Source organism: Myiozetetes cayanensis, unplaced genomic scaffold (genome assembly GCF_022539395.1).
Source record: "Myiozetetes cayanensis isolate MyiCay16 unplaced genomic scaffold, myiCay2020 scf5-8, whole genome shotgun sequence".
Taxonomy (NCBI): Eukaryota; Metazoa; Chordata; class Aves; order Passeriformes; family Tyrannidae; genus Myiozetetes; species Myiozetetes cayanensis.
This window is the reverse complement of record NW_026087742.1, coordinates 29,366,779-29,394,187: the sequence shown is the minus strand read 5'-3', so window position 1 is coordinate 29,394,187 and position 27,409 is coordinate 29,366,779. Positions and strand designations below refer to the sequence as shown.

The window sequence follows — 27,409 nt, the reverse complement described above, 5'->3', positions numbered from 1 at the left end:
CCCAGTACTCAAAGGGCCCCAGCACAAGGCAGAAAGATTGGGGAACCCTACTGACATATAGGTTCAGCTGATTGTAGTTGCAGGCAGGCAGCTTCCCCATCAGTGCAGGATACACAAATCCTGCTGTTCTACTTGCACATCATTGGCCAAGATATACAACCACCCTTCTACTGAATAGCATCAAGATGAACCACCCAGCCCTGTGCAACACAAAAGCCAAAAAACACCTGGGAAAACTTGTATTTTAAACAAAATTCTTTAATAATTTGTACTATAAAGACACAAATTAGTGCTTGACTACAGCATGAATAACAAACAAAATACATTAAATATTTCAAAGCTACTGTGCTTTGCAAAACAAGATATGCTGATACATATAAGCCTAATGTTAGTTACCAGCTGGTTTGGTATGAAGAGTCAGTTCAGTGTATCAAAATTGTCAATAAGCATTGCTCAACACAGCTGTGTTTTACAAGTCAACTGCTACTCATCTGTCACAGTGTCATTATCTACCTGCAACAATATACTGAATTTCAGGAAGAAAAACCACATGTTAGAAATAATAATGTCAATGTTAGAAAGTTTGGTCACATAATGTGTGGAGGATTTCATGTCCACTACAGGTGGACAGATGTTATTTGATCAGACAGTGACATTGATGCATTAAGCTGAGATTAACAGTCAGCATGAAGCAGTCAACATCAGTTTGGAAAATCAAGAAAAAAATTAGTTCTTGTTCAGTCTAAGGAGTAACTACAGCTTATGCTGATTGAAACTCTCTTCCAAAATCCAGGGAGCAATATTATACACACAACCAAAGTTCTTCCACAGTGACTGACCAAGGCTCTAATGTGGAAAACATTTTGGCACATAATTTGCTATGAGCATGTGTGACAGCCCATTCTACTCAACATGGTCTTTGGAGAAACATATATATGTTCCAGAGCTTTGGGGAAAGAAGGATGAATCTGAGATTGTGCTTACAGCTATTCCTGTGGACAAATAAGCAAAAGACCCTTTACCGTTGCATTTTTAGAAGTCTTAACAATCTGCTCTTAAACATCAGGTAGATTCAACTTGTGTAAAATATGTGCAAAAAAAAATTGCAGGCACTGGTTTAGGGTCTCTTATTAACTGGACTCTGAACTTGGTTCTTCTTAAATCTACAACCGCACACCTAATCAAACTTAAACACTTTCAACAAGTAATATAGGAGAGTTCTAAAGTAAAGTAAGAGGTTCAAACATCAAACCTGCCCCCAAAATTGTACATATGAATCCCCATATGCCCAACCCTGTTTGAGCATCTGCCTGGGAGCTCCAGTAGTGGGGCTCTGCATAAAGTGCTTGCTCGACTGCTGCGCCCTCACACTGCCTGTCACTGAACTACACAACCCAAAATAAACACCAGCTGTAAGGCTAAATCCCTCAAACAGCTCTCAAAGCCTGGAAAGATGCAACAGCACCAAGAATGTGGGATAGTCAGGCTCACATTTGAGCCAGAGGCAGCCATATAACTGGATAACTAACAGGAAAACCACTAAAAATAGCACTGTGATTTCTGTAGAAGGGTAATTTTAAACAAAAACTGACCCCACCTACCAAAGACTTTGTCTTACAGACCCCAGTAGAAAACAGAGCCCAGCTCTCAGAAAAGCCTTGAGACAGAGAGATCAGGCACTTGGCAGCTTTAGGCAGTTGTGCGTGAGAAACTGAACAAAGAAACCTAAAACCAATCTTAATAGTTATACAGGACGTTCTCTATAGTTAGGGTACAGATTCTGAAACAAAGCTGGCAGAGGACATTCCAGATGGATAAGAAATGTATTCATTCATGTATGCAACAATCTGTGCTATGTTCCATCTTCATAAAACAGCTGCTAAGTAATCTACAATGAACTGAATGTAACAGAGATCACATCACTCCTACGGTGAAGATCATAAGAGTCAACACAGAAAGTCAAATGTATAAATAGCAAAACATTCAAATATCTAAAGTGCAGATACCAGGAGGGTGGTTGACGTCATACTACTGGATTCTGTGCTTAATATTTGTTATTCTCTTTTTATGTAAGATTTCTTAATCTCCTTCTGGCTTTGTTCTGCTCAAGGGAAATAAAGACTCCATCATTTATCCCTCTTCATGATAAAGTCTCACAGTCAAACAGCACTTCACAGTTAAAGTGCAAATGGGGTTTAAAGTAAACCAAAAGTTTTACCTGAATATGTTAAATTATGGGGAGCACATTCCACCAAAATGAAGGTGTGTTCCTGAATTCTGATGTCTACTAAAGAAAAGAGCAGTGCTGCTTTGTTACAGTTTATCTTTGTCTGAGAAGTGTTGTATTGAATTGTTTCACCACCTGCTATCGAATGTCATAATATATCCACAGAGAGAAAACAGGTTTTTAGAAAAAAAAATTGGTATTACTGAATTTTTTTAATGCAGATTAAACAAGGTGGTAGTGATTGTGAGATACACGGATGGTATTGGGAGGATTTTCTGTTGCTGAGAGTTTCACATGGAGTTTGCTGAAAAACACATTCAGCTGCTTAAAATCAAATGTTGGGAGCAAATCCACTACAGTCAAAAGAATCAACTGCATTTCAAACCATATAATTTAGCTTCGGTCAAACAAGACAGCCCCAGGGATGAACATAGCACAAAACTGGACTAGAAGAGAATTAAAACTAATTATAAAGCACTATATTCCATCACATTCCTCCTAAAAGATTTTGCTCCACCTGTCTGAATTGAAGTGCTCCTACCTGAATCTCTTTCTGAAGCAGACAGACTTACACACAGATGAACAGCAGACTGAGCACAAGCTGTAAGTGACAGACACCAAACAAGTCAGGATGTTTACAGAGAGTGAATAGAGTCAGTCACAAATCAATATAATACTGATGCCACTCTCAGGGGCTGCATGGTCTAAGTCAGGCTGCTCTAATGTCCACACGTTCAGGCAAATATAATTAAGGGCACAGGTATTGTACAATACATGACAGAGGTAGATTGGCAAGTGATAGACTGCATATTCCAACTCTGACTGTGGGGTAATCTTCTAAACAGTCATGAACAGCACATCATCCCTGTGCTAACACAAAAAGCATTAAGATGAAGTCCGGAGATGACTAATACTGCTAGCCAACAACACTGCCCTCAGAACATGGGTGAGATTCCTCCTCATGTCTTCTCTTCAGTTCTGGATAATGCACGTCTTGAGCTGTATCCAAAAAAATCTAGATTGCCAGAATAAAGTATAGTTTTGACCTGTACTGCGAGAATAATTTTGAGGTTTTCCCCTTATTTCCAAGAAAGCATTTTTCAGCTCACGTTCTGCAGAACTACTTGCTGCTCATCTGTGTCAAACTGTAGTTTGTAAAGTGGAAGATTTTCTGGTTCTTCGTAGATGTTAAAGAATAGAAGAGTTCATTGCTATCAAGTCTGTCCAACACATTCTGAAGGATTCATATCAAATTACACATTACTTCCATAATTCTCTTTAAAGCATCTGCTGTCTGAATCCTACTCAAAAAAGAGTATCAAATGTGACCTTATAAGATGTAGTGCAAGAAAAGTTTGGAATATGCTGCTCTAAGGTCTGTAGGAATCAACACTGTCATACAAGGGATATAAATAAAAAGCAATTTAACAGACATTTAACACATTACAGGAGTAAGGATGTATGTCTTTCCAGGCACTAAAAAAGGCAGTCTGAATTTCAGTAACATGCAGTTAAAACTGGCTTGTCATTTTCAGTATCACTTACAAGATCAGTAAGGCAGTCAAACCAAAGCACCCATGATTTTAGATTATTTATGCTTAGAAGAATACACAGTAAATTACATTCTTCAGGGTCTAATATAACCTGTTGAAAGAAAGGTTGCTGGCAGGGTGATAGAAATGTCCATGTTTTTGGTCATTTGGAATGAAGGAAAAAGCCAATTTGCATAATTTTTTTAAAGATAAAAATATCAATGACAAATAATATGTGAATGAAAAACTATCAGCAACATAAAATTAAAATAAGAGCTTTTCCAACATTTTTCCCTAAATCCTGACAATTCAACACAATTTAAAAAAACTCCACCATACACTTCCTAGTTGCAAGTGTGACAGAGAATTAATAAATTCTTTAAAATAAACCATTGTAGAGATGTCTGATCAATAAGAAAGTAGCTTTTCAGGATGTTCTGGTTCTTGCAATTACAGGAAAACTGAACAGAGCCCTCAGATCCTTCAGTAACAAAACTAAGGCCACTAAAATAAAGTGGGTTTGTTCATTTTCATAAAAATAACAGCAATGCCTAGCAGATGTCACAAGTGACTGTTGATATGTCTTGTTGCTGCATTGCTCCTCTTATGGGATTCTTTTCCTAACTAACAAAAACATGCAAACACACTAAATAAGAAAATGGGATACAGTGTGCAGAAGAATGCTTGAGAGAGCCTGGAGATGAACAGGCAGGCACTTATTTTCAAGCTACATTTTTAAAACAGTTCTCAAATCTCTTTACAAAAAAATATGACTTCTGGATAATTAAAGACACTTGATCCACAACAGCATTTTCCTACCTCTATGCTAATTATTTTATTTTATTTTTTCAGTCTGAAAAGTGCTCAAATTTCCCAACACAGATGCTGACCTTTACTATGGAACTGGAGCCTACTGTCACCAAATCTGCTCTAAAATTAACCCTCAGGTGTCTTTATAGTGGTTTACAAGTTGAACTGCACTGCTATCAGCATATGGTTAAACCTCACTGAACTCACTCAAGGTGAATAATCTTTTTCCAGCCCCAAGTTTGGGTCTATTTGATCCCAAGAGTCCAGGGTCGGTCACATAACAAAAGCCATAGTTTTATCTGGAGATTCACATCAGTAGGAATGTTACTGATGGACATGAAAGATGCAGATAAACCGCAAACAGAGAAAAAGACACTAAAGGAAGGAGACCATTTTAGCCACGCTGATTGTGCAATAGTCAGGCCTTATTATCGTGCCTTGCTGCTGAGGGCACATTTCAAATCAATATAGAATGGGATTTCCCATCAGTCTGTGCATTTCCCTTGTTTTCTTCACGGCAAGAAGGATAAATCCCTCACAGCATCAAAAGCAGACAAAAATTGCATAGCACAGCAGCAAGTAGGCACAGAGACAGACTATGTTAGTTGCCCCAAAACCAAGACAGTCAAAACAACAGCCTTCATGTGAGGTATATTTTGAAAAACTGTGTTAGTTTAATGTTTTCTTTACATTTACTTCTTAGCTTTCACCAGCTGGGTAAATAAAAATTGCAGAAAACGGAGGGTTTGTCCCCCCATTAATCCCTAAAGTTTGGTTTTAGAAATGTGGTCAACTTTCCACAGAGTAACCACGTGACAGACAGCTTAGAGCAAACCAAGTGCTGCCACTTATATTTGGGGTATCATCAACCTCAATCTTGTTCTTTACTCCTTCAACATTTCTAAATAAGAAGATGCTTCTGAAAGTCAGACCAATATTTAAGACTTGTAAAATAAAGGGAATATGAATTCAGAGCTGAACTAGCACGCCTCTAAGGTGTTTGTAAATCTGTATAAATGGGAAATGGGAAGTCAAAAGCAGGGTTAGAAAAGGAGATATGTAAGTAAAAATTATAAAAAATAAAAAAGAGTGTTTCTTATGTTTCTACAGTCACTCTACAGTTTCCTGATGAATCACTGGTCAAACAAATTAGGAATTCAGTTTTCAGACACAAAAAAGAACCCCTATAGGACTTCACCATTTCAGTGTCTTCAGTTGGTCACACCCTGGAACATCCTCCATGATGAACCTCTCAGTCAGACTAAAGAGAAAATAGAAGCTTGGTACAAAATGAACTAAATGGCACAGGTATCACAACCAATTTGCTTAAAATATAAATTGTAAAGGAGGCTGGGGAAAGCAAGATAGAATAAAGCCCTAAATCAACCATTACATACTTCATTAATTGTATAAAAGTGCAAGATTAAAGTAGTTCAGGTTAAGCTTTCAGTTTGCTATAGGCCACACAAATGCTTAGCTTGGTCATCAATGGCCTAGTTTTGTCATTCAGTTACTAATATTAGTTTAAACCACAGAAAGAACAAAAACTGAATGAAAAAACATATGCAAACCACTTCGAAAATGGTTAGTTTTCTGTGACCAGCACGAAATATTACCTCAATATCATGAGCTATACAATATATACATAAAAATATTTTGTCTTAATCTTTGTTTTAACAACTTAGAATAAAGCTGTACTAAACCCTATTTCCCTAGTGTGCTCTTTGCTCTGTTTAGGCTGACTGGCCCAGTAACACAGCGAAGTCCTTTCATAGCAATGGTACTTGGACTGATCCACAATTTTGACACTTCAGCCACAGTAACTGTTGAAATGCTTTATTCAGCCAGGCTAGGTGATCTCATGCGACTGCCCAGGGCTCAGTCAAAGCTTCTTGGGTGGCTCCACAAGAAGAACAGGCCATATTCCAAAAACAAACTGTTAAAAGAAAAATAGGAAGAAGGGAAAGATTCTTTGGAATATTATATTTCTTGGATCAGAAAGCAAACACTATTAAACTATTAAACTGTAATGAAAAGGACAAAGGGGTAATGGCTCCAAAATGAAAGACTGTAGATTCAGATTTGATATTAGGAAGAAATTCTTCCCTGTGAGGGTAGTGAGGCAATGAAATAGACTGCCCAAAGAAGTTGTGGATGCTCCATTCCTGGAAGTGTTCACAGCCAGGTTGGATGGAGCTCTGAGTAACCTGGTCTAGTTGAAGGTGTCCCTGCCCATGGCAGAGAAGTTGAAACTAGATGATCATTAAAGTGCCTTTCAATTGAAACCATTCCGTGATTCTCTGAAAATTTCAACTACATTTCCTGGGATGTAAGTAGAAGTCAGAGACACTACCCTAACAGCACAATTATTGATCCCCAGCGCCAATTCAAAGCACAAGTTACCCAAATGCATATCAATGAACACAAAATATTGCTTGCTTACCTTCACCTTTGGCCTATGTTTCAGGAAAAGTGTCCTTGTGTATAAACTGAGAAGAAAAAAGCATGCTTAAAACTTCATGTATAAGACAGCATATAAAATAATGATGTACTAATCCCAGTTTTACTTTTCAACTAGAAATGAACAGTTTATGTTATTGCAGAGCTACCCACTCTGCCTAGATTTATTCAAAACAGGAGACATTAACTTACAGAAAATCCCTCTGTACTAGACCCTGATCAGCAAACTAATTTACCCTATCACCTATAGGGGAGAAAGAAAGAAACCCAGAGTGGTAAAAAAAATTAAACTGGGACTAGAGTCTGTCATTTTAGAAGGATGAAATATAGCAGAGGCAGAAGAGGGAAAAAGCAGCATAGTTTGATTCTCTCTCTCATTTTTTGTTCTTAGACACTTTATCCTCTTAGTAGATCTTTTCCTGTGTATGATCTCACTTTTTTAAAGTGGACATAGATGATGCCACCGTGTGGCTAAGAAAATACTCAGGAAACTACTTCAGGGAAAGCATACAGTCCACCAGGGTAAGAGAGACAAATCAGGAATCTGCATGTTCTCCAAGGGCTAGAGGATGCAAACCCAAATTATTTTTTATGTGCTGCATGTTGGAAGAAAACCTGGCCTATGCTTAATTCCGTACGGTATTTTAACATCTGACCAAAAAGGAGAATACCATGCTGGATAGAGGAAAATTGATATGTAATCAGGTTTCCTGAACTACATAGACTGTATTTTTAAAACAGACATTCTCTTAAGTTATTGCTAAGTGGTAAAATATTATTTCATTATATGATGAAAAAACTGCAGAAATTCTTCACAGACTTCAGCTTAAATTCTATTCCGGTCCCTGATGCCACTAGATGGTGGTATAGAGCAAAAACAAGACAAACATCTTCTGGTTCCAGATTTGCTAACTTACATTCTTGTTTAAATCTCCTTCTAAAACTAATATCCCGCCCTTCTGGGAATAGCTCTACTACAACTACTTCAGCCATCATCCTTCTGCACTACTGCATGATGCCTGCTAGTTTTTAGGAGTGACAGTGCCTATCAAAAGGATTAGTTGTGCTCTGAAATTTAAACATGTTAAAAGTACTTTAGGATTGCTGCTCAAGAACAGACAGGTATTAATGGCTTACATTCTAAAATTAATATACTGTCAAACAGTTTTTCAGTTTAACTGCCAAAGGGTTCTCGTTTCTGAATTACGTTTTCTTGAAGAACCATGACTATTTAAAGATTAGTGATTACATTTTGAAGAATATAAAATAATTGTAGAGAGTTTTTGGATCAGTTGCAAAGAGGAAAGGAAACCTCGCGCCGGTGTAGGAAGTCATTTTCCTGCACTTCTGGATGATACAACATTCTGAAGTACACCTGAACCTGGGAAAACTCCTACGATCTCTTTATGAACATCCAGTTTAGAAAACATTTCCTACCTTAGCAGGATATGAAGGTAAGAACCCAGGCCTGTGAGAATATGCCACCATGCATGAAACTGTGTCACAGCTCCCACCACAGGAGGCATCTTTTCTCGTAGTGTTCTGAAAGAAAGAAGCCCCACACAGTGAGATATTTTTAGTCCAAGCTAAGCAATCTCAAATCACAGTGTTTGACTGCCGGATCACACGTTATTGTTTCCATATCTCAGGCATGTTCTTGATGGGTAAAGGCTTCCCATGATCAGGCTTTCAGCAGGTGAGAAGCAGCACCTTATACTGCCAGTACAGAAAGATATCAACACACTGACTTTCTTACATATTTAAAGAAAGAACACTTCCTCACACAGTAAGTGATCAGATACTTCTAGACTCAAATTTCAGGGGATGTAATTACAGCATCCCACAGTCCCAAATGAATTCTACCATTCTCCTCACCAAAACTCTGTGAACTACTGTCCATAGGATGAAACACTGAATTTAAGGTCCCGGAGAAGAAATGGGATCTATCAGACATCAGCACTTTACACGTGGTAATCACATCACCTATTCTCCTGGTCCATGGGACCTTAACTTGCCTTTCTCCGTTGGACTCTAAATCAGGGACAAAATGAGTGTTTAATGAGGAAACAATGAAAGTAGAGGGTCTGAAAATACTCCACCAAGATGCTTTGTATTTTGCAGTTATGGGATGTGAGTTACTTGGAAAGGGGTTAAGGGATGGAAGTAGAGAAATAAAGGAAAGGAATTACATTGCTCTGATTTCTCCTGCTCACTAAGCTTCTGCAGATATTGCCTATTTTGGTTGACGGTGGAACAAATGTTTGCACCTGCTTGTCTTTTTTCACTTTCATTTCACATTCAGTTAAAACAAAAGGGAAAACGATTACAATATGTTCAGGAAGAAAAATCTGCAGCTTCTTACTTACTGCTTGAAGTTATAGTACTTAGTCCCCCTGACTAAATCCTGAGCTATTGCTTAGTTTTCAGATCTGCTCAGTCACAAATATTAGCACAGAGCTTCAATTCAGTCAGCCCAGCAATGACACAGTGGAACACATTGGATGTACTGTCAGCCTGGCACAACCTCTGAGCCTTTGGATGGCAGCAAATTTCAAAGCCCAAATTCAAAATTTTTAAAAACAAACTGCAGATTTAAAGAAATATGGAAAAATAAAACCTGAACCGATTCTGAACTTGAAAACCAGAGCAGGTAGGTGGATGATTCACAAGTTAGAGCTTTAGAGAACAAAAGATTTCAAGGAAGTGGAATGCATTTTCTCCAAAGGTTCAAATTATAACACCACTGACAGAAATCCAAGGCTCTGCAGATGTCTGATTAAAGCTAGTAAACAAGCTTTTTTTTTTTTTTTTCCCCAGCACCATAACCACACAAGTATTACAGGAAGTGCACTAGCATTTTTTCCCTTTACAAAATGAGGATGGAAAAAAATGCCTCAGCAGCTGGGGTAATTTTTGGGCCTAGGAACCAGCCCAAAAGCCCCATGGACCCACAGCAGCTCAGCAAGCTTGGTGAATTGGGGCTTACGATCTCACCAGTGAGGTGAGACAGCTGCAAAAATCAACCCTGATGCCAATATTTGCAAAGTAACTGTAGACCCTACTACTTGTGTTGGCAAGTAACTTTTCTATCCCATCTGTATCATGTGCTTCTAGGGATGAGGCACCATGTATTATATTAATTTAAAAAAAAAAAAAAAAAAAAAAAAACCAACAAAACTTCAAGAATACTCTGTTGGAGTTAACTTTCAGTTGGCCTAACCTAGTGCAGGGACTACGGAGCCAAAAGGGACAGATGGAAAACTCAGACTCCTTTACAGCAACACTATTATTTGGCCCTGACAAGGCAACCTACTGGGACAATTTGGTATACCACTGTTCAGTGGCAGAACAGTGTTTCGAATTGCCAGAAGTCTATTTTTCAGGATGCTGGAATCAACCTTTCCACCTCCTCCAGTTTCTGGCAGAACACATCCATCACAGCCAGGTGTTGTCTATTGGTAATAGATATTATTTTATTTTTATTGGTAACATATATATTGAAATTGGTATTTCTGTAATGTGCAGAACTACTGCTATTGATATTTTGTTGAAAATGGCAAGAGCAGAAATAAAAAAAAAAAAACCACAAACCAAAAAAACCAAACCAACAAACCAGCAAGATAAAAACACATTCAGATGAAATCAAGAGTAAATAGCAGGCTTTAATAAGCCAGAGATCCTAAAAATTACTTCCGTGACATAACTCCTCTCAATTTAATTTCAGGTTAGAGAGATACATAAAAAATATAAATCTATTAATGGATAAAAATCATTAAACTAAAAAAAAGTCTGTTGAGTGCTGAATCTAATTGTGAGCAAACTGGATAAAACCCTCATGGATGTTTTGTAGCAGCATAACATTTGTAACATGAGATGGACTTGAATATATACCACAGAAACAATCAAATATTTATACTAAAAGACTATTAAGAGCTATCCAGGCAAAGTGAAAAAAACCTCACCTCAATTTATCACAGAAAATGTTGTCCACATTCCAGAGGAAAAATCCCATTAAAAATACAGTTAAAGACGTATAGCCTAGACCTCTAAGCCATGGGTATACCCTAGAGAGAGAGAAATAATGCAAAGTTTAGCTCAGAATGCTTTCAAGGCAGCGTGTAACATACACAAATACTATAACATATAAATAAAATGCTTTATCAATTTGTTTTTTCCCAAAAGAAAAAATATTATCTTCAAATTTCATCTATTTAAATACTGTATTTTACTTCTCCTCTCTCCTGACTTAACATTCTCTGAGACAGTTCGTTTGAATGCTTCACTTCTATATACATAATTGTTTCCCTAAATACTGCATTCTCCTAATGAAACAAGGAAGTGGGAAGACTGACATTGGCTAAAAGGCACTAATTCTTCTGTCCCACCTATAATCTTTCATTAAAAAAAACCAAAACAAAACAAGAATGCATCTTACAAATTAGTACTCTCTCAAAAGAGGCTATTTTCCAATAGATATCCCTATAATAGGGGACTTGTTTAAATATGGTGTTTCAAAATGACTTGTGTGAACATAGACCACTGTGACCAACAACTAAGCAAATAAATGGTATTAGGAAACAGTAATTTTATGTCTATTTTAGAGTTGAGGGCTGCTGGAGATAGAAAAATGTCAATTCAATTTTGGGAGAAAAAAAAAATCCTGTTTAAGATATGGGAAACACACTGAAGAATCAGATGCAAGGAAGTGCATCATCAATAAACTTACTTTCCCTATCTATATTCAGGTTGGACCACGGAATTGTAAACTTGCTACATGAAAGGCTCCTTTCCCGTTAATAAGTCAAGTCCAAAAGCAAACCCTAATCCAACCCTAAAAGGTGCCGTGAAATACTGTTCAAGTTATTTTGAAGTGTTATGAATGCACAGTTGAAATTCTGGGTTAAAATGCATTCCTGAGCTGCTTTTCCCTCCACTGTGTATGCTACACACAGCACATATTTTAGAGCTGTGAGCACTGGGAACCAAAATGTGCAAAACATAACAGGTAGAGCTCCTTCCACAGGGCAAGCTAACCAGATACAAGCTGTATATGTTAACAAATGCACTGCTAATATAAACTAGCAAAACTATTACTTGTTTGTCTAATAAATGTGTGGAGCATCATGCAGTACACAGCAGGAACTACACTATAATATTCCCAACTCAGTGTACCAGAGACATAAGCAAGACCAAGACATTAAGGAGCATGTAATAGTATGTTAGACATGCTGGTAAGTAGGTAATTATAGCTAGAATTGTTAAGGGAATAAACGGTGGTGTTTTGTGAAGGAATGAGAAAGAGACTGGAATCACTTAGTAATAGGGAACATGCTTTGTGAACAGAGAATAACATTTGCCCAGTTGTCATGTTGGCAAAGAAGCAGACCAAGAAAGGGATTAAAAGTGTGGGGGAAACAGGCAGGACAAGGAACAGATAATGAGGACAGGATGCAATAGTAACCTGGAAGGAATAACATGCTGTTATTTGGGATTTTCGCTCTAAACTCAGAACGGCCAAGTGGAGGTAAAGTAGGAAGTGAAGTAAAAACCAAAATAAACAGAAATCAGGGTCAATATTTAAACTGAAACAGGCTTGGACAAGTGCTAGCACTACTGATGGAAATACAGGAATATGTTCTAGCAGTGCAGAGAAAGTAAATCCAAAAGTGTGCTTGGAGATGAATTTCAGAGAAAAGAAAGGGTACCTTCAGGTTGGCACAGCTTCTCAAGTAGAACTAATTTAAAATTAGTAGTTGTTTAGTTAAAATTTAAAAGTAGTTTAAACCTACTTCTCCCCCCATCCCAACTTTCTAACCAGTTTGCATAATATAACCAAAGGGGGGGAAGCAAGTCATTGTAGAGTCCTGTTGCAATGAAGTGACCAAGTTAATTAAGAATATATAGTCCAAACCCCTAAAATTGAAGCAAAACTAGGTGGAACTTCAGAGACAGACTTTGCTGGAGGAAAACAATGAATGATACTCTGGGAGAGAGAATGGTAATGTTACTGATAAAGACAAAAGACTAAGATATGCATCAGAAATAATGGAAATGCACAGCTGTGTGTAATTTGCAGAACCAGACAAATAGCAGGCCCAAGAGTTTGTCTATACAGACAGAAAAATTTAAGTGACTAGAACTGTGCTAAATCCTTGATTAAGAACAAAATTAAAATTACTTGAACTCGATTCAATTTGGTTCCCCTTGGAAGTGAATTAATGTAATATCACTTAAGATCTCGAGGTTAGGATTAAACCTTCCAGTCTGTGGGTTTGATGGTTGTTTCTAAAGCTGCAACACACTGTTAGCTTTAGGTTATTCTTGCTTAATAAAATTCTGTGAACATTTGCACTTGGTCTGTCTTGGGGAATTTCTTGGAAAAGCCAAATGACAAACTGAAATTGCATTTGGAAGGTGATTCAATGCACAAAGTTGATCCTTGTGGGTCCCTTCCAATTCAGGATATTTGATGATTCTATGAAACTTCAAATTCACACCTTTTGCTAATTTTTTCCTTGTACTCCTGAACAGGTATGTGTGCAACTCAAAACAAAGTTTAACAAAAAGCACATTTAGAATGATGACATTAGAAAGAAATCAGCAATTTTTGGGAGCAATCACCAAATACACAAGAACACCAACAATTCACAGGGCATAGACAGAAACGGACACTCAACTGAGCTCCTGAGAGTTAAAAGTATGATTACTACAGTACTCATTCAATTCTATTTTATTCCCTTTAACCTACCAAGTCTGTGCTCTGACGATTCTAATGCTTCTCATGTCTCCTAACACTTCTAATACCTTTTGTTTGTTACAGTTTTTTATTTCAATTTCCATAACGTATACCTAACTTCATCCAGCCAAAACTGTAAGAAAAACTAACATTTAACATCTTTTACATTTCAATTTTAAATACTAGAGCAGGGAAGAAGAACAGAAATTACTAAGTGATGGTCCTGCTCTGCAGTCTTACTCTTACCACTCTCCAGGTGTCATCATTAGTTTGGACACTAGCAATAGATTTCACATTACCCAACAATACAGAGACAAAAACTCCGTTCCCCTTGAAGTCCCAGGCTAACAGCTGAAGCTACCAGCAGGACACCTGGCAGTGAACACTGACTGTAAATGCAGAAATCTCAGTTTAGTTTAATGTTATCCCAGTGGCTTCAAGAAGTGCAAGGTGATGAGCCATTCCCTATGAGCCAAGCAGAGCCCATGAGCTGGCATAACACACCTCCTTCAAGAAGTTCTGACATTACCAATTTCTTACGTTAAGCCCACCAAACAAAAGAAGTAAATGCTATGTTATAATGTTAAATTAAATGGTTACTTACCATAATACTATATAAACAGATCGTAGAACTATAATAGAAACTAGCGTTCCATACATGACCTGGGAGAAAAATAAAAAAGGAAAAAAAAAAAAAAGAAAATTCAGCAGTTGGATTCAAGAAATCTTATAAAACACTAAAGGAGTAAAAACATTTTGAAGCCTCTATTGTTTTTTTGATTTCTTAGTCTCAAGAAAACAGCGTTCCTTCTAACTTCCTCTCAAGAAAGCCTTCTGTTAAAGTTTCAAATAAAAGTATGATTCTAAACCACGGCCTTTATGCAATAACAGGAAAAGGCAGTTGTGTAAAACCACTGTTTCACTGTTTTGAATCAGAAAGCAAACACTAGATGGCACTCGTAAAGCATCCTGAAATCAAAAATGCTAACTAACTCCTATCATGTCTTCTCTGTCAGTGCATTTTAGCTCAGGATTCTGTAAGCATCAGCTAAAATCACTTTTGAAAGCTGTACTTCTTTCCCTGATATCTAATAATGCTTTTTCCCGAAAGCAAACACCTAAATAGGCTTTGCACTATGCCCACACTGAGCATCAATATGGAAGAAACTTTCCAGGAAGCATTTCAAACAACTATTGCAGGTTGTTGGGATTCAATCTAATTATATAGTGGGAAGGCTGCATGCTCTGAAGATCCATGAGGAAAATCTGGCTCACTGCAGGCTTGATGAATTTGAATGCAGTCACCTGTCATATATAAAAAGTCTAATAATTTATTTTCTGCCTCATGATCTTTTAATCACTCTGGTTTTTATTCACAAACATAGGATCCATGTAATACCATCTCCAAGATGTAAAGACTAAAGAAAAGATAAAAATGTGGTCAGTCATGCCTAAGAATTGATGCAGAAGCTAGTGCAGCAGGAAGGATTTTTAGAGACTAATGACATTCAATTACTCTCTATACTTTTTATTCTGAACACTGATTTCCTCCTGCCAAAAGGCAGTTTGTTCCAAGCAGCTGTGCCTTTCTCTTTGCCTCTCTCCAGTGGCCCACAAGTCCCTTGCTCTTTTTTTACTTGTTCACTGACTTAACCTTTCTCATTTTGCTTCTAGTTGACTCCTATCTAATGCTGCACGAAAGACAAAAATGATAAAGCTTTGCTGTCTATTTTTAAAAGCCATTAAAACTCACAAAAACGTGTTTACAAACCAGTGTCCTTACCATGTTCTACTGACCTCCTGACACCCTTCCTTCTTTTAGACTATGTTGCCTTCAAGACAAGGACTGCCTCTTACTCTGCTGTAACTGGGGCAGTCAGATACTACTATCCTGTAAGCATATGCATGTGACTAGTCATCTGACATAAAATAGGTAGCTGCAACAATGCAAAGTGAAACCTGCCTTTCAAAAGTCCATAAAGGCAAATTTGCCAATTCCTTTTAGCTTTAAGGATGAGGTTTGTAATAATAATGGCCAGTCTTCACGAGTGAAGATCCAGGGAAGGTCTTTACACCTTCCAGCCTGCGCATTGGATTTTTTAGGTGAGACACAGTGTGCGCGGAACTGAGCCCACCCTTTAATCCTAAGGTTCATCTGGACGTAGATGGGTTGCCTTTTTAAGGGCTAACGAGCTCCATCTGCCCAGGGAGTGTCCCTGACCGGGAATCGAACCTGGGCCTCGGTGGTGACAGCGCCGTGCCCTTAACCACTAGACCACCAGTACAAACCATATTATCAGTGCATATCTATAGAACAAGACAGACAACAGAGCCCTTAAACTTGACAACAGGTAAAAGTAAGCTCCAATATTAACTATTCAAAGTTATTCAGCACAGCAGTTCTTCAGAGGCATGCAGAGTGAGATTAAAGAACTTCAGTAAATAAATTACTATTACTGTGTGTTCTGCTTTGTAGGCTAATTGGTTTTGGCTTGTACAAAACTGTTAATTCCAGTCCCCTTGTTGGGGTACAGCACATAAATCAGGAAACAAAGAAAATGAACAAAACCTGCTAGACACAGCCCAAGTATCAAGTGCCTATCTTTAGCCAAGCTAAAGGTAGAAAGGAAAGTGCTCAGCTGTGCTAGGTGCTGCATGCTGGTATAATTCTTCATTGCTGACATTTTGCCTAAAAAGATGCCACCATATAACAAATACAGACTAAATGTAAAACTTTAAAAACATTTTAAAAACTTTAAAACTTTACCAGCCTCATGTAGAACAGCCCGCTTCATTTTTTTTTCTAATCAAATCCAGTAATTTATTCTAAGAGAGGGATGGCACAAGGGAAGATGGCACTCATAGAAAGGCTCCTCTAGAATCCAGTTTGATGCCCTTTCTTTGCTGATCTCCTCCTTCTTACAATTTCTATTGCTAAAACACTCTTCTGCAGCAGAGATATGGGAAAAACCTATCCACAAAGAGAAATTTCTGTCATGCGCATTAGGGGTGTAACCCCCTTTATGCTTGTACCCCCCCAAAAAATGCTCTTGTATTCTTTGTACAAGGAGTTAAACAGGTCAGTCTATGCCCAGAGAACAGATCTTACAAGCAGCCCAAAGCCCAGGTAAAATGCTATTTTTTTTGGCAGTTGCTAAAAGCGGGAAAGAGCAAAAGCTAAGAAAAGCTTTCTTTGTAGATCTACCAGCTTGGTGTTTCCTAGCGAATTGTATAATGGCTTGCAGAAGAGGAGAGTCTTAATGGAGGGAGGAAGGAAAAAAAATAAAAAGAACCTTGCAGTGATTGACGAAAAATATGCCCACAGCTGATAGTTCAATTTCTTGTCTTTTCCACTCCCCCACTCAACCAGGTTGTTAGCAGTAAAACACAATTGTGTTTAAAAGCCTGTGAAAGATTGGAACAACAAACTGTTCTGTTCTGCACATTCCAATCCTCCACACTGAAGGTGAGCACCGAGAGGGTGTTGCTGTGATATGCAGAGACTGTAGCTGCACGTTTCGCTACAGCTGTTTCTTACTAGAAGGCCATACACCAAGCTGCATAATTTCATTCATACTCCAGGGAGCAGTGCTTGCTTTATCTCCTTTACCAACTATGGATTTACTATTTTCATCATGGTAAAAATTTGTTAGGTATAATCCATCCACCCAAAGAAGGATAAAGTAGAATATTAAAAAAAAAAAAAAAAAACAAACTACCTTATTCAAGGTGACTCAAATTTTTCCATTCCTTTAGGTCCCTTTGTTCTTTTCCTTTAACTAACATATCACTTAAGCGACAGATGAAAAAAGAGCAGAAAACTTGCTTGGCTTATCTCACAGTGTCTTTAAGCTGTAAGCCAAAGAACATCCTTGCACTGCAATTGAAACAAAAGGAAACAGCAGAATCTCATCATCTTTTGTTATCACTAGATAGTTCTCTCTGCTGTTTCAGATGCAAATAAAGCTGCACATATTTCAGCTGTGAAGCCTGTATCTTTGCAGTTGGGGAAAAACCCAAAGTCTGGATTACCTGAAAAGAAGGTCAAATATGAAGAACATCCTTCTAATTCACAAATGAGAAGTAAGCACTTCAGGGCTCAATGTCTGGCAGCATTTTTGATGTGGAGGCAGTTAAGCAAATCATATAGATTCACTTATGGAAGTCAGAGGCAAAGTTGGTACTCCACACTGAGAGGGGAGGAGCATACAAAACTGCTTCTTCATCTACCCTTCTAATACAGAAAGCAGAAATAGCCTGCTATTTCCACTTCTGTTTCCTCTGCTCCTGGCCATCTGCCCATCCTTGGTTAATAAATTTGATTTATCAGCCTCAAATATTAGTATACACACTGGGAACAGCAGTAAGAGTTTCTGGGTTCTTGGCAATCACTGTTTATCTATTAATCCACCAACCAGCTATCAAAAGATAGTCTCAGTACTTGAACTCAGAAACTGTATTTGCAATCTGCAACAAAGAAAGTTAACTTCTACATGTTTTTGGATTTCTGGAAGAGAAATTTGAGCTGAGAAAAAAGGGACCATCCCCAAGATGATGCTGAAACATAAAGTAACTCAGCACAGTTACAGCTGTGTAGTACTGCATGCTGCCTTGACAAGTCCTGAATGAACTAACTCAGATTCACTTGGTTTGGCTCTGTTCAGATGGATGTAAATGACGGCAAACTGACACAAAGGTCAGAAGACACTGCCATAGAGCTTCTGGGACACTGCCTGTCACAGTAAGCCAAGCTTCCCCTTCAATGGACTTGCAGAACTGAACCTTTGGAGAGTCAGAATATCCTTCCTCATTCCCAAAGCTACCGTGCAGGTAAAAGCACTAGTCAGAATGAAAGATGTACTCGCTCTCTGGAAGATATCCCCAAATGATCTGTGTAACAGGGAAATATCACTCAAGTCAGTTTTATAATGTGGTCTTCAACAGGACAACAACGAAATAGAAGAAGCTCTGTGGTGAAGGCATAGCCTGAAAAGGTCATTTTCACCAGAGTGCTTGACAACCTGAACATACAGAAAAAAGTAAGAACACATTCCACCAAAAGGCACAATATATTTAGCCACAAGCCTGCCACTAACTGTTGCCTTAGCAGCAGGAGGGACTCTGGAGAGCTGTAAGACATCGAGTGGGTTCACACAGATTCCCCAGAATGGGGAGTCCTGTTAAGTCTGAACAAGCTGTGTCCTGACACAGCATATTCTTCACACAGTTTCAAGCTCCCCTACATACTTCTACAGACATATTTCATTGTGATTTCTCTTTCTTCTTTGCACTTGTACATTTAAAAACATACATAGGGAAAAAAGTTACTAATTTTTTTATCAAAGCAAATGAAGTAGCTTTTCCTGCCTTAGTCTCTCTCTCTCTTACTCGAAGTCACCTTAATTGGTAAATCTAATACTTATATTTTACTTCTATCAAAAGTAAAAAAATTCACTACTCATGTTATTGTGCTGGGATCAGTAAACATCCAGGCACTCCCTCTCCTCCTTTGGTAATTTGTTGAGCAGTTTAGAAGAAGTATGGTTGGTATTTGTCCAGCAGTGCATCTCTTCAATTTCGAATCAGTTGTTATCCTAATCCTCAAGTCTCCCAGTTATTTCTTCATCCCCTCCCCTGTACTCAGGGATGCCTCTGAACTTTTATTGTCACAAATGCCATCAGTACACTAGTCCTTTTCCTGCTATGGGTTGTCAAAAAACCCTCCCAAAACAGTCCCACTACTCATGCCAAGAAAATCCAGGCTTTTCATCATATCCTTTAATTATTTTTCACTAGTCACTCCTTTACCCTATTTGCAATTCTCATAATGATCTACTACTCAAGCTTGCTTAGCTTCTCATGGGACACCACAACCACATTCTGGAACGTCAATTTTTTCATCACATTTCCTAATGTAGAAGAAGCAGCTCTTTAATGTGATTTTCCATTTACCTTTTAATTATTTGTTTGCTAGAATTTGCTTCAAACTCTTGCAGCAGATGACTATGCAAATAAAATAGGTTTTTAGATCTATTTCATTATTCACGTAGCTTGGCTCACTAGCTGAACGAGGTTTTTCATTGCTACAAGTGCAAATGCATAGTCAGCACATGGTATGCAGCAAGCAAACAAATTAGGATGGAAAACAATGCTTTGTAGGTGACAGCTTTCTAGACCTCGTCATATTAGAAAGAAGACTATTTACTGTAAGACTTGACTTGGAAAGTTTAACTGTCAGGGTAATTTTGTCTGCTTTCAGGGCTGTCTTATATTTGTGTGTCCATGGATCACTCTATACCAGCAGCTGGTCTTCCCCAACCCCTCTTCTTATATAAGCAAAAATCTACATGTAGTAAACAGAGATAGACAACTAATCTGATTTAAAACTAATTCCGAGGAGAATTAGTTGTTGATTTGAACCTGAACCTCCAGTCAAATTGCCATCAGAGAGTAAATTTGTGCACCAGATGGAAAATAAGGGAGAGGCACAGCTGTTTTCTGAGACAATGATGATGGCTTAAAAACAACTAGGCAACTGAGACCTAGGGTTGTTTAGCACCTTGAAAATTAGATAATAACAGTGCTCTAGCCTGAGCAATTGAACATAAACAAGACAATATAGTAAAGGCCAACAGTATCTTTCACTTAATTGATGAGGTGGCAAAAAACGCCAACTCAGTTGTCAGGCAGGGAAATTTTTTCATCCTTCTAATGATGTGCTGCCTTCAACTGCCCAAAACACGTATCTCATCACTCCTATGGTTAAAGCACTAAGACCCTTAAAGATCTCCAATATGTGGATGGAGAAAAAGAAGTTGGTCTCTGTTGTCATGTGCTATAGATAAGAAATCAAAATCACCATCGTGCCTTGCTGGCAGTCAGCAACTTATGAGCCTAAGTTGGGAAGACAAGTATAAAGTAATTTGCAGAAAACTGAGGCTTGGATCCTGGTTGCTAAATATAATAGGGTCCTTTTCCATTCTTACTGCTTTCTTTCAGGGAAAAAAACACCCAAAATGAAACAATGAACAATATTAGGTTATTCATGTAGTTATTCCCCTTTTTGCAAGTCTGACAAATTACGATAATCACAGACAAACACCTAGAGGAATCAAATGCTGCTTTATCTCCTGATGCTGCTTTCTAACACAGTTAGGGACCAAGACCGTGATTTAAACTATGATTGCACAAGCATATTTAACTGTACTTTAAGCCCATGTGACCCATTCAGCTGGAAAATGCTTACTGAAATGATTTTACTTTTTTTTAATGCACTCTAAAGTAATGGACAAGTATTAAGAAAATAACCTTGCTTTGCTATGCAGTCAGAGAAACATTTCCTCAGGATTTACAACATATTTGCCAAAGACTGTGAAAAAAACAAGTACAGTACTTGAACCTTTGGAATTCAGCCATAACTGTACGTTCTCCATAAAAATCAATTTGCAAAGAGTTGTTGTAAAATGTCCAGCACTTTTATGGGCCCAAATATTTTCTACATGGATTCCTTGTGTATAAATTAAGACAGAGAATTCATATTATGAACCTAAGAAAAATCAGATGCAAAAAAATTAAAGGTCTGGGGTAAGACTTTGAAGTTTCCATATTTCCTTCTTTCCCAAAAAGTCACAATATCTATTGCCTTAGTATTTGTGACATGGGACGATATTTATGCCAAAGGCATCAAACTGAAATATAGTGAGGCTGTGATGCATTTACTGCAATAAATGTAGGTTGGGTAAATAAATAAATAAAGAGATAAAAGTTTGTAATAAGTAAATAAGTAAACAGTAAATTCTGCCACTGTTGTTAACAAAATTAGTCTAAGTCACTTCATTCAAAACCAGTTATGACCAGCTCAGTAAAAACACCAGAAATTGCCACTTTCATCGCAGTCAGTATCTTCCTGCTGGAAATGTAAATAGGGGGGAAAATAGGAAGGATTTAATTAACATAATTCAAAAACCTCACCCTGCAAGTTTCTCTTTTATCTACAGGTAGAGCAACAATGCGTGTTTCTAGGAGAGATTATCTAGAGCAGCTGAGAATGTATTCTGTTGATCAGTGCCTCACTAATCCAGCAACAGAAGCCACATATCATTTTTACAACTGCTGATGCAGCAAGCACATTTTGACAAGCAATGGCACTACCAATTTTAGAAATTAAGGCTTTAAAGCTCTGTCCTGCAAAGAGCTCAGTGCTTTTTGCTTGCCAATTTTTCAGCTGTTACCCCTAATCAAAAAAATCATAAATGAGGGAAAACTACCCATGGCATACAGAAACAAGCATTGTTTCTAACCTCCTGTGAAGAGGAAAGTGATACAGTCCAATCCCCACAGGCAGGGGATGCATATTAATACTCCTGAGCTGCTACAAAAGGAGCCTGTACCAAACATGCCATTATGCCTGTACAAACCAGTCTGCTACCTAACCTTAGAAAGCATTCTCTGTTTAAATTCACCTTGAATTTACACTAAGTAAAATCAAGTAGTTAGAAAACCCAATCAACTAATATGTTAAAGCAGAGAGAAGAACATGGTTCTAAGTCACACAGGCCATGTTATGATGCAAGGTCATAGTTTCAAAGCAGCTAATAATGGAAAAAAGCATAAAGGGATTTATTAAGCCCTCCCTCTCACACACACCTTAGGAACATCTTGTTATGTTTGCCCCTGATGAAAACTATGGGAAATATTACGTTAAATGCTAAAACAGAACACACATTAAACCATTCTATTTTTTCAGGTCACTAAGTAAGAGGACAGCAACACAACAGGCAGCAATACTTCTCAAAGAAAAAGCAAAAGGCAAATTGTTCTTCCCTTTCATCTTCCTTCCAGCTATAAAATACTGCAAAACATTCCACTAAAACATCATAGTTAAAACACAAGATTAGCTGTTTCAACAAAGCAAGATTTACCTGATGGAATACAGGCTCTTTCAAATTTAAGTAAACCTGGAAAGATTAAAAAAAGAGAAATAATTTGCAACACAGAACAAATGTAAAATTATTTATCTAAATATTGCCAAGACTTGTTCTGTTAGAATCAGCCATGAGTGTCTATCCATGCACCATTAAAGTTGATGAAACATTTGAATTTTCCTCTGGCAACACCTGAGGTTTTAACTGTGGACTTATTTTAAATTAAGAAGCATATATAGAAAAATTAACATCTAACATTAGGCTTCTCATTTAATAGAGTTGCAGCACATACAAAACCAATTAAGATGCTGAAATTACCAGACACGCTTTCAATATGCATTGCAAGAAGAAAATGTACTCTACTTTGATTTGCTATTACCAATGTTTTAGACAATAATTTAACATTTCAATTAATTTTAAAAAAAGCTAGTAGTTCTTTCTACTGTTAATTAAGGCCATTTAATTTATGCTTTTGGAAAGGGAAGGGCACTAGACCTTAGGCATAACATGCCACAGGTGTAAGAAATTGTAGGAGAAACAGAAGAGAACAGGCTGGAACTTTGACAGCTGAAGATGACTTACAATAATACTAATTTTTTTAAGAAATCACTATCAACAAAAATTACAAAGGAAATTTCATCTGTCATTGACATCCAGCACAAAATTAAGTTTGTGAATAAAGGGAGAACACTGGACTGAGAAAGGGAGTCAAATTAGCTGTGACACAAAAAAATCAGAAGAATTTTAACAGCTACACTATTTTTCTTATTCTAGCTGTTTTAAAACAACAGTCAATATTCTGGACTGAGTATCACAGTTCACTTTTTGCAGCCTGTCAAGCAGGATAATTCTTATTTCTATAGATGAATTCCAGTGAGAGAAGGTGAGGAATGCAGCTTGTCCAAGGTCTCATAACAAATCAACAGTGACTATTTTTCTCACATTCCTATTCTAGCAACTGGATTATTGCTTTTCCCCTTCATTTATTCTATACAGTGGTTTAGATAGAAAGGTGGCCAGCACATCATTTTCCCAACAAAAGAATAATTTGTCTTTCTTGACTGGAAGTGACAGAGATTCAGTACTGCCTCTATAATGTTCCTTCACTGGCAGGAAAATTGTCAAGCCTACAGGTGAAAATGCCATATTAGAAAAAGTTACTTACTATGCTGACTACAAAGCTGTATGTTATTAACAAGAAAAGCAGCGGATAATTGACTGTGTTCTTGTACTTGAAACATTCATACCTGGAAGAGAACATAAAGGAGAATGATAACATTCATCACTTACCACATAAAGGATGCATTTTTCAAAGCATATTATCTCAAAATTTGGGAGAAAATTGATCCTAATGGGTCTTAAGCCCTTCAAGAAACTATAACTCCTCCAGTAAAGATGTATTATTTTAATAGAACAATTCATACTTCTACCAATAAAGGTTTTTTTAAAAATCCAATGCATGAAAACCCCAACACCAATAAGCTCAAACATATACAAAAAAAGTACCCCCCTCTAAGAAAAGAATTTGTAAAACAGAAGTGTTTTCAGAAGGTGCTTAAAGGGTGATAATGGATGACAAATTAGAAGTTAGTTTGAAATGCAATGCAGCTGTCAAAAAACACTTCATCTGTGAGCTAAAGGCAGTGTTGGAAAAGGACTACCTTGCAAAACACTGAACTGCAGAGATATGTTAAAATGCAGATTGTTTATGCCTTCACTACAGTCACAGTACAGTACATTGGCTAGATTGGGTAGTGGTAGAAGTGGAAGGTAAAACTAGCTAACTGCTCCCAGTATGTAAAACAACCAATAAAAATTAGCTTCACAATCTCTGCACTACGCCTCAGTCTCAGTTGTTATGGAAATACACACACGTTGCAGACCGTACCTCCATCAGAAATAAAGGTCAAAAAAATCCCAAGAAAAATTAACTTTGAGAAGCCCATCATCATTAGGGCTGGAAGAAGTTGTCTATAGAACTCCAAGTCACATCTGTCTAGTTTATTTATTTATAAACTTTGAGAAACAGACACACTCATAAATGAATAAAAAGAAACAAAAAAACCCCATATCTGGGGAAAAAAATCTAAAGGCAGCACAACGTACTACATTGCAAAATGGCTTGCTGAAGTAATTACACAGCTTAAGAGTCAGCAGGACTGAATGACGTATAAGGGAATGTCCTGTGCAGAACCACCTGCAATCTGCTTTCAAGAAAACAAAAACAATTATTAAAGGCCTTCTAAACTACACATTAGCTTATTCTTTTGAACATTTTAATTGCTACCAAGTTTATATTTACAGATCCTTATTAGAGCTATAAATGCAGTGACAGGCTTCAGCACTTTTAAAGATAATATAGTAACCACTGCACACACACACAAACATTTTTTCAGACAGATTTTTATGGCTACTTCTCATGCTTTTTCTCAATCACATTCAGATCAGGCAAAATAAATGCAAAGGCAGTTTCAAGGAGATAGGGAGCTACAATGGAAATATTTCTGTAAGAGAGGCATTACGATTCTGGTCCTGAGTTCGTACAAACCACACTAATGCATGAATCACAAATTGAGGGTTATTTCCACAGACAGAGGTTTAGTCCTTTAGCACCCCGACTCCATTGCAAGCTGCTGGTAATCTTTACCAAAGTCATTACAATTTTCAACAGCTGAATATTTGATATTCATCATTTAGATTTCCCAAGTGATAGAACAAATCATGTTAAATCCAAGCCTTGCAGCAACATGCAAGTAAAAGCCAACTTAGGGTATCTTTACAGTTGTCAAATGTTACGTTGCTCCCAAAATTAAATGGTTGAAAACATCCTGGCATCACATTAAGCTGTCATACATGTTCCAAAACACTCTCCACAAAATATGCATTTAACTCTTCATAAAATCTTTTTGTTTAATTTTCCAGATGAGTGGAAAGCAGGTTTAGCCAGAAACCTGAAGTGTTTGGAGTCAGACTACATCACAGAAATCCAGCTCCAATAAATTATAATGTTGCTAATTTTGTAGGCATTACTAAAGTTGATTTTATTATGTCTGCTGTTTTTATGCCAAGCAGCACTGAACTTTGATTGTATACTACAATAAATCTTAACTAAAATCTTAACTAAAAGTGTTTTTTTTTTCCTGCTAAAAACACTAGTAAAATATATCTAAATTGGCAAAAACTAGTACTAATATCAGCCTGGTGCTCCAATGTCATAGTGCTGTGCAAAACCACACCTCACCAAAAGCAGTAGAAGCTTTGTCTCACTATACACTGAATCTAGCTTCAGAGATTCCACATTTCAGAAGTTAACATTTCATAAATATTCAGGAAAAAAGAAATTAGCAAATACTTACAGGCAGTAGACAAACACACAACAACTGTATATCATTGGGAGTTCATCCAACAGCTATAAAAAGCAAGGACATTAAAACATGAAAACTACTTTTAAATCACAAGCTTGTGTAAGTTAATTAAGGGGAAGTAAGTCTTCAGTAAACATGAGTTTTTATGTCATTTGGATATCCATCTTCTTGACAGTACTTCAAGATGTAGCAGTATCAAACCCTATTCATCTACAAAAAGCTGCTGTGGTAACGAGCTTATTACTCCGAATCTTTTGAATATTACTTGTCATAAAAGCCCAAACCTTCAAAGAATCTTAATATATGCTGTTGATACCTCTTAAAACATTTATAAGAATTAGTTTTATGAAGTCAGACTGAATAAGACCATCCCATCTATAGCCTTATAGTCAGTAGCATCTTCTTCACAGAGAAACTCAAATGAATTTTTTTTTATAGCATAAAATATAACTTTAGCCCATTAGGATGGGTAATGTGCTTGCATGTTTACTTCCTAATTTTAGAAATTTCTTACACTGTTTTAATTCAAAGACAGGAATTTTTTTTTTTGTTTGATGTGGGGTTCTTGTGGTGTGTTTTGTTAGGTTTCCTCCCCCCTCCCAGATTATGACTGCATAAAAAGTTTTATTGTCTTAATTTTTGTACTTCAGGAGAAGACTGGCATGTTACAGCTAAACTAGTTATTTTTCTGGGAACTTGCCACCTTAATAGAATGGAATTAAAATAGTAATCACAAGATAGTTTTCTCAAGAACAGGTACACTCAAAATTGTCATTTATCATTAGAAGGAAAAAAAATCATAGTACCATTTTCTTCTAAAACTTTTCTCATCAAAGAACTTTAATGAATTTCTGCTTATAAATATATATCTAAACTCACCTCCTCTTATGAAGGACTGAAATTCACAAAAATGGAAAAGCACACAAATGGATCAATGAAGATCAACAGCCTCTGATTTCTAATATGTTAAGCAAACATTAATAGTTAGGCCTTTTAGAACTTGATTCATTCCTAAGAAAAAAAAGAACTAGATGCAAAAAAGATTTTTTTTCCATTATCACTCTGAAAATTCTTGATGGGCATGCCTGTAGAGAAACTGCTTTCTTGCTACTGCTACAGGGCACCTGACAAGCTCACAGCAATGTTTTTCTGAATAGTGAGACACATTAAGGAGCAACAGCAGCTTATGCAAACCTTTTTATAAAGCCAGCCTTACTCTGCTTGGTTTGGGATCATTTTTCTAACTGCACAGTCAAAACCAACATTTTAGTTTTGAAATTTCATACTGGTTTAAAAACAAAGGGATCTAATTATTTACAGAAGGAGAGAGATGTATTATCCTGAGTGTGAAGTAT

At 37.2% G+C, this 27,409-nt stretch overlaps 1 protein-coding gene across 1 annotated transcript in view; it reads right to left on the bottom strand.

The window, feature by feature from the left end:
• Nucleotides 1-247: 247 nt before the first annotated feature.
• Nucleotides 248-27,409, bottom strand: part of ACER3 (alkaline ceramidase 3) — a 58,361-nt gene continuing 31,199 nt past the window's right edge. Inside the window, exons 4-11 of the mRNA XM_050333150.1 lie at nucleotides 26,046-26,098; nucleotides 23,855-23,936; nucleotides 22,687-22,722; nucleotides 14,370-14,428; nucleotides 10,992-11,093; nucleotides 8,467-8,571; nucleotides 7,013-7,058; nucleotides 248-6,505 (exon numbers count right to left, since the gene is read on the bottom strand). Of these exons, the coding sequence (XP_050189107.1) occupies nucleotides 6,452-6,505; nucleotides 7,013-7,058; nucleotides 8,467-8,571; nucleotides 10,992-11,093; nucleotides 14,370-14,428; nucleotides 22,687-22,722; nucleotides 23,855-23,936; nucleotides 26,046-26,098 (537 nt within the window). The 3' untranslated portion in view covers nucleotides 248-6,451. The remainder of the gene's footprint in view (nucleotides 6,506-7,012; nucleotides 7,059-8,466; nucleotides 8,572-10,991; nucleotides 11,094-14,369; nucleotides 14,429-22,686; nucleotides 22,723-23,854; nucleotides 23,937-26,045; nucleotides 26,099-27,409) is intronic.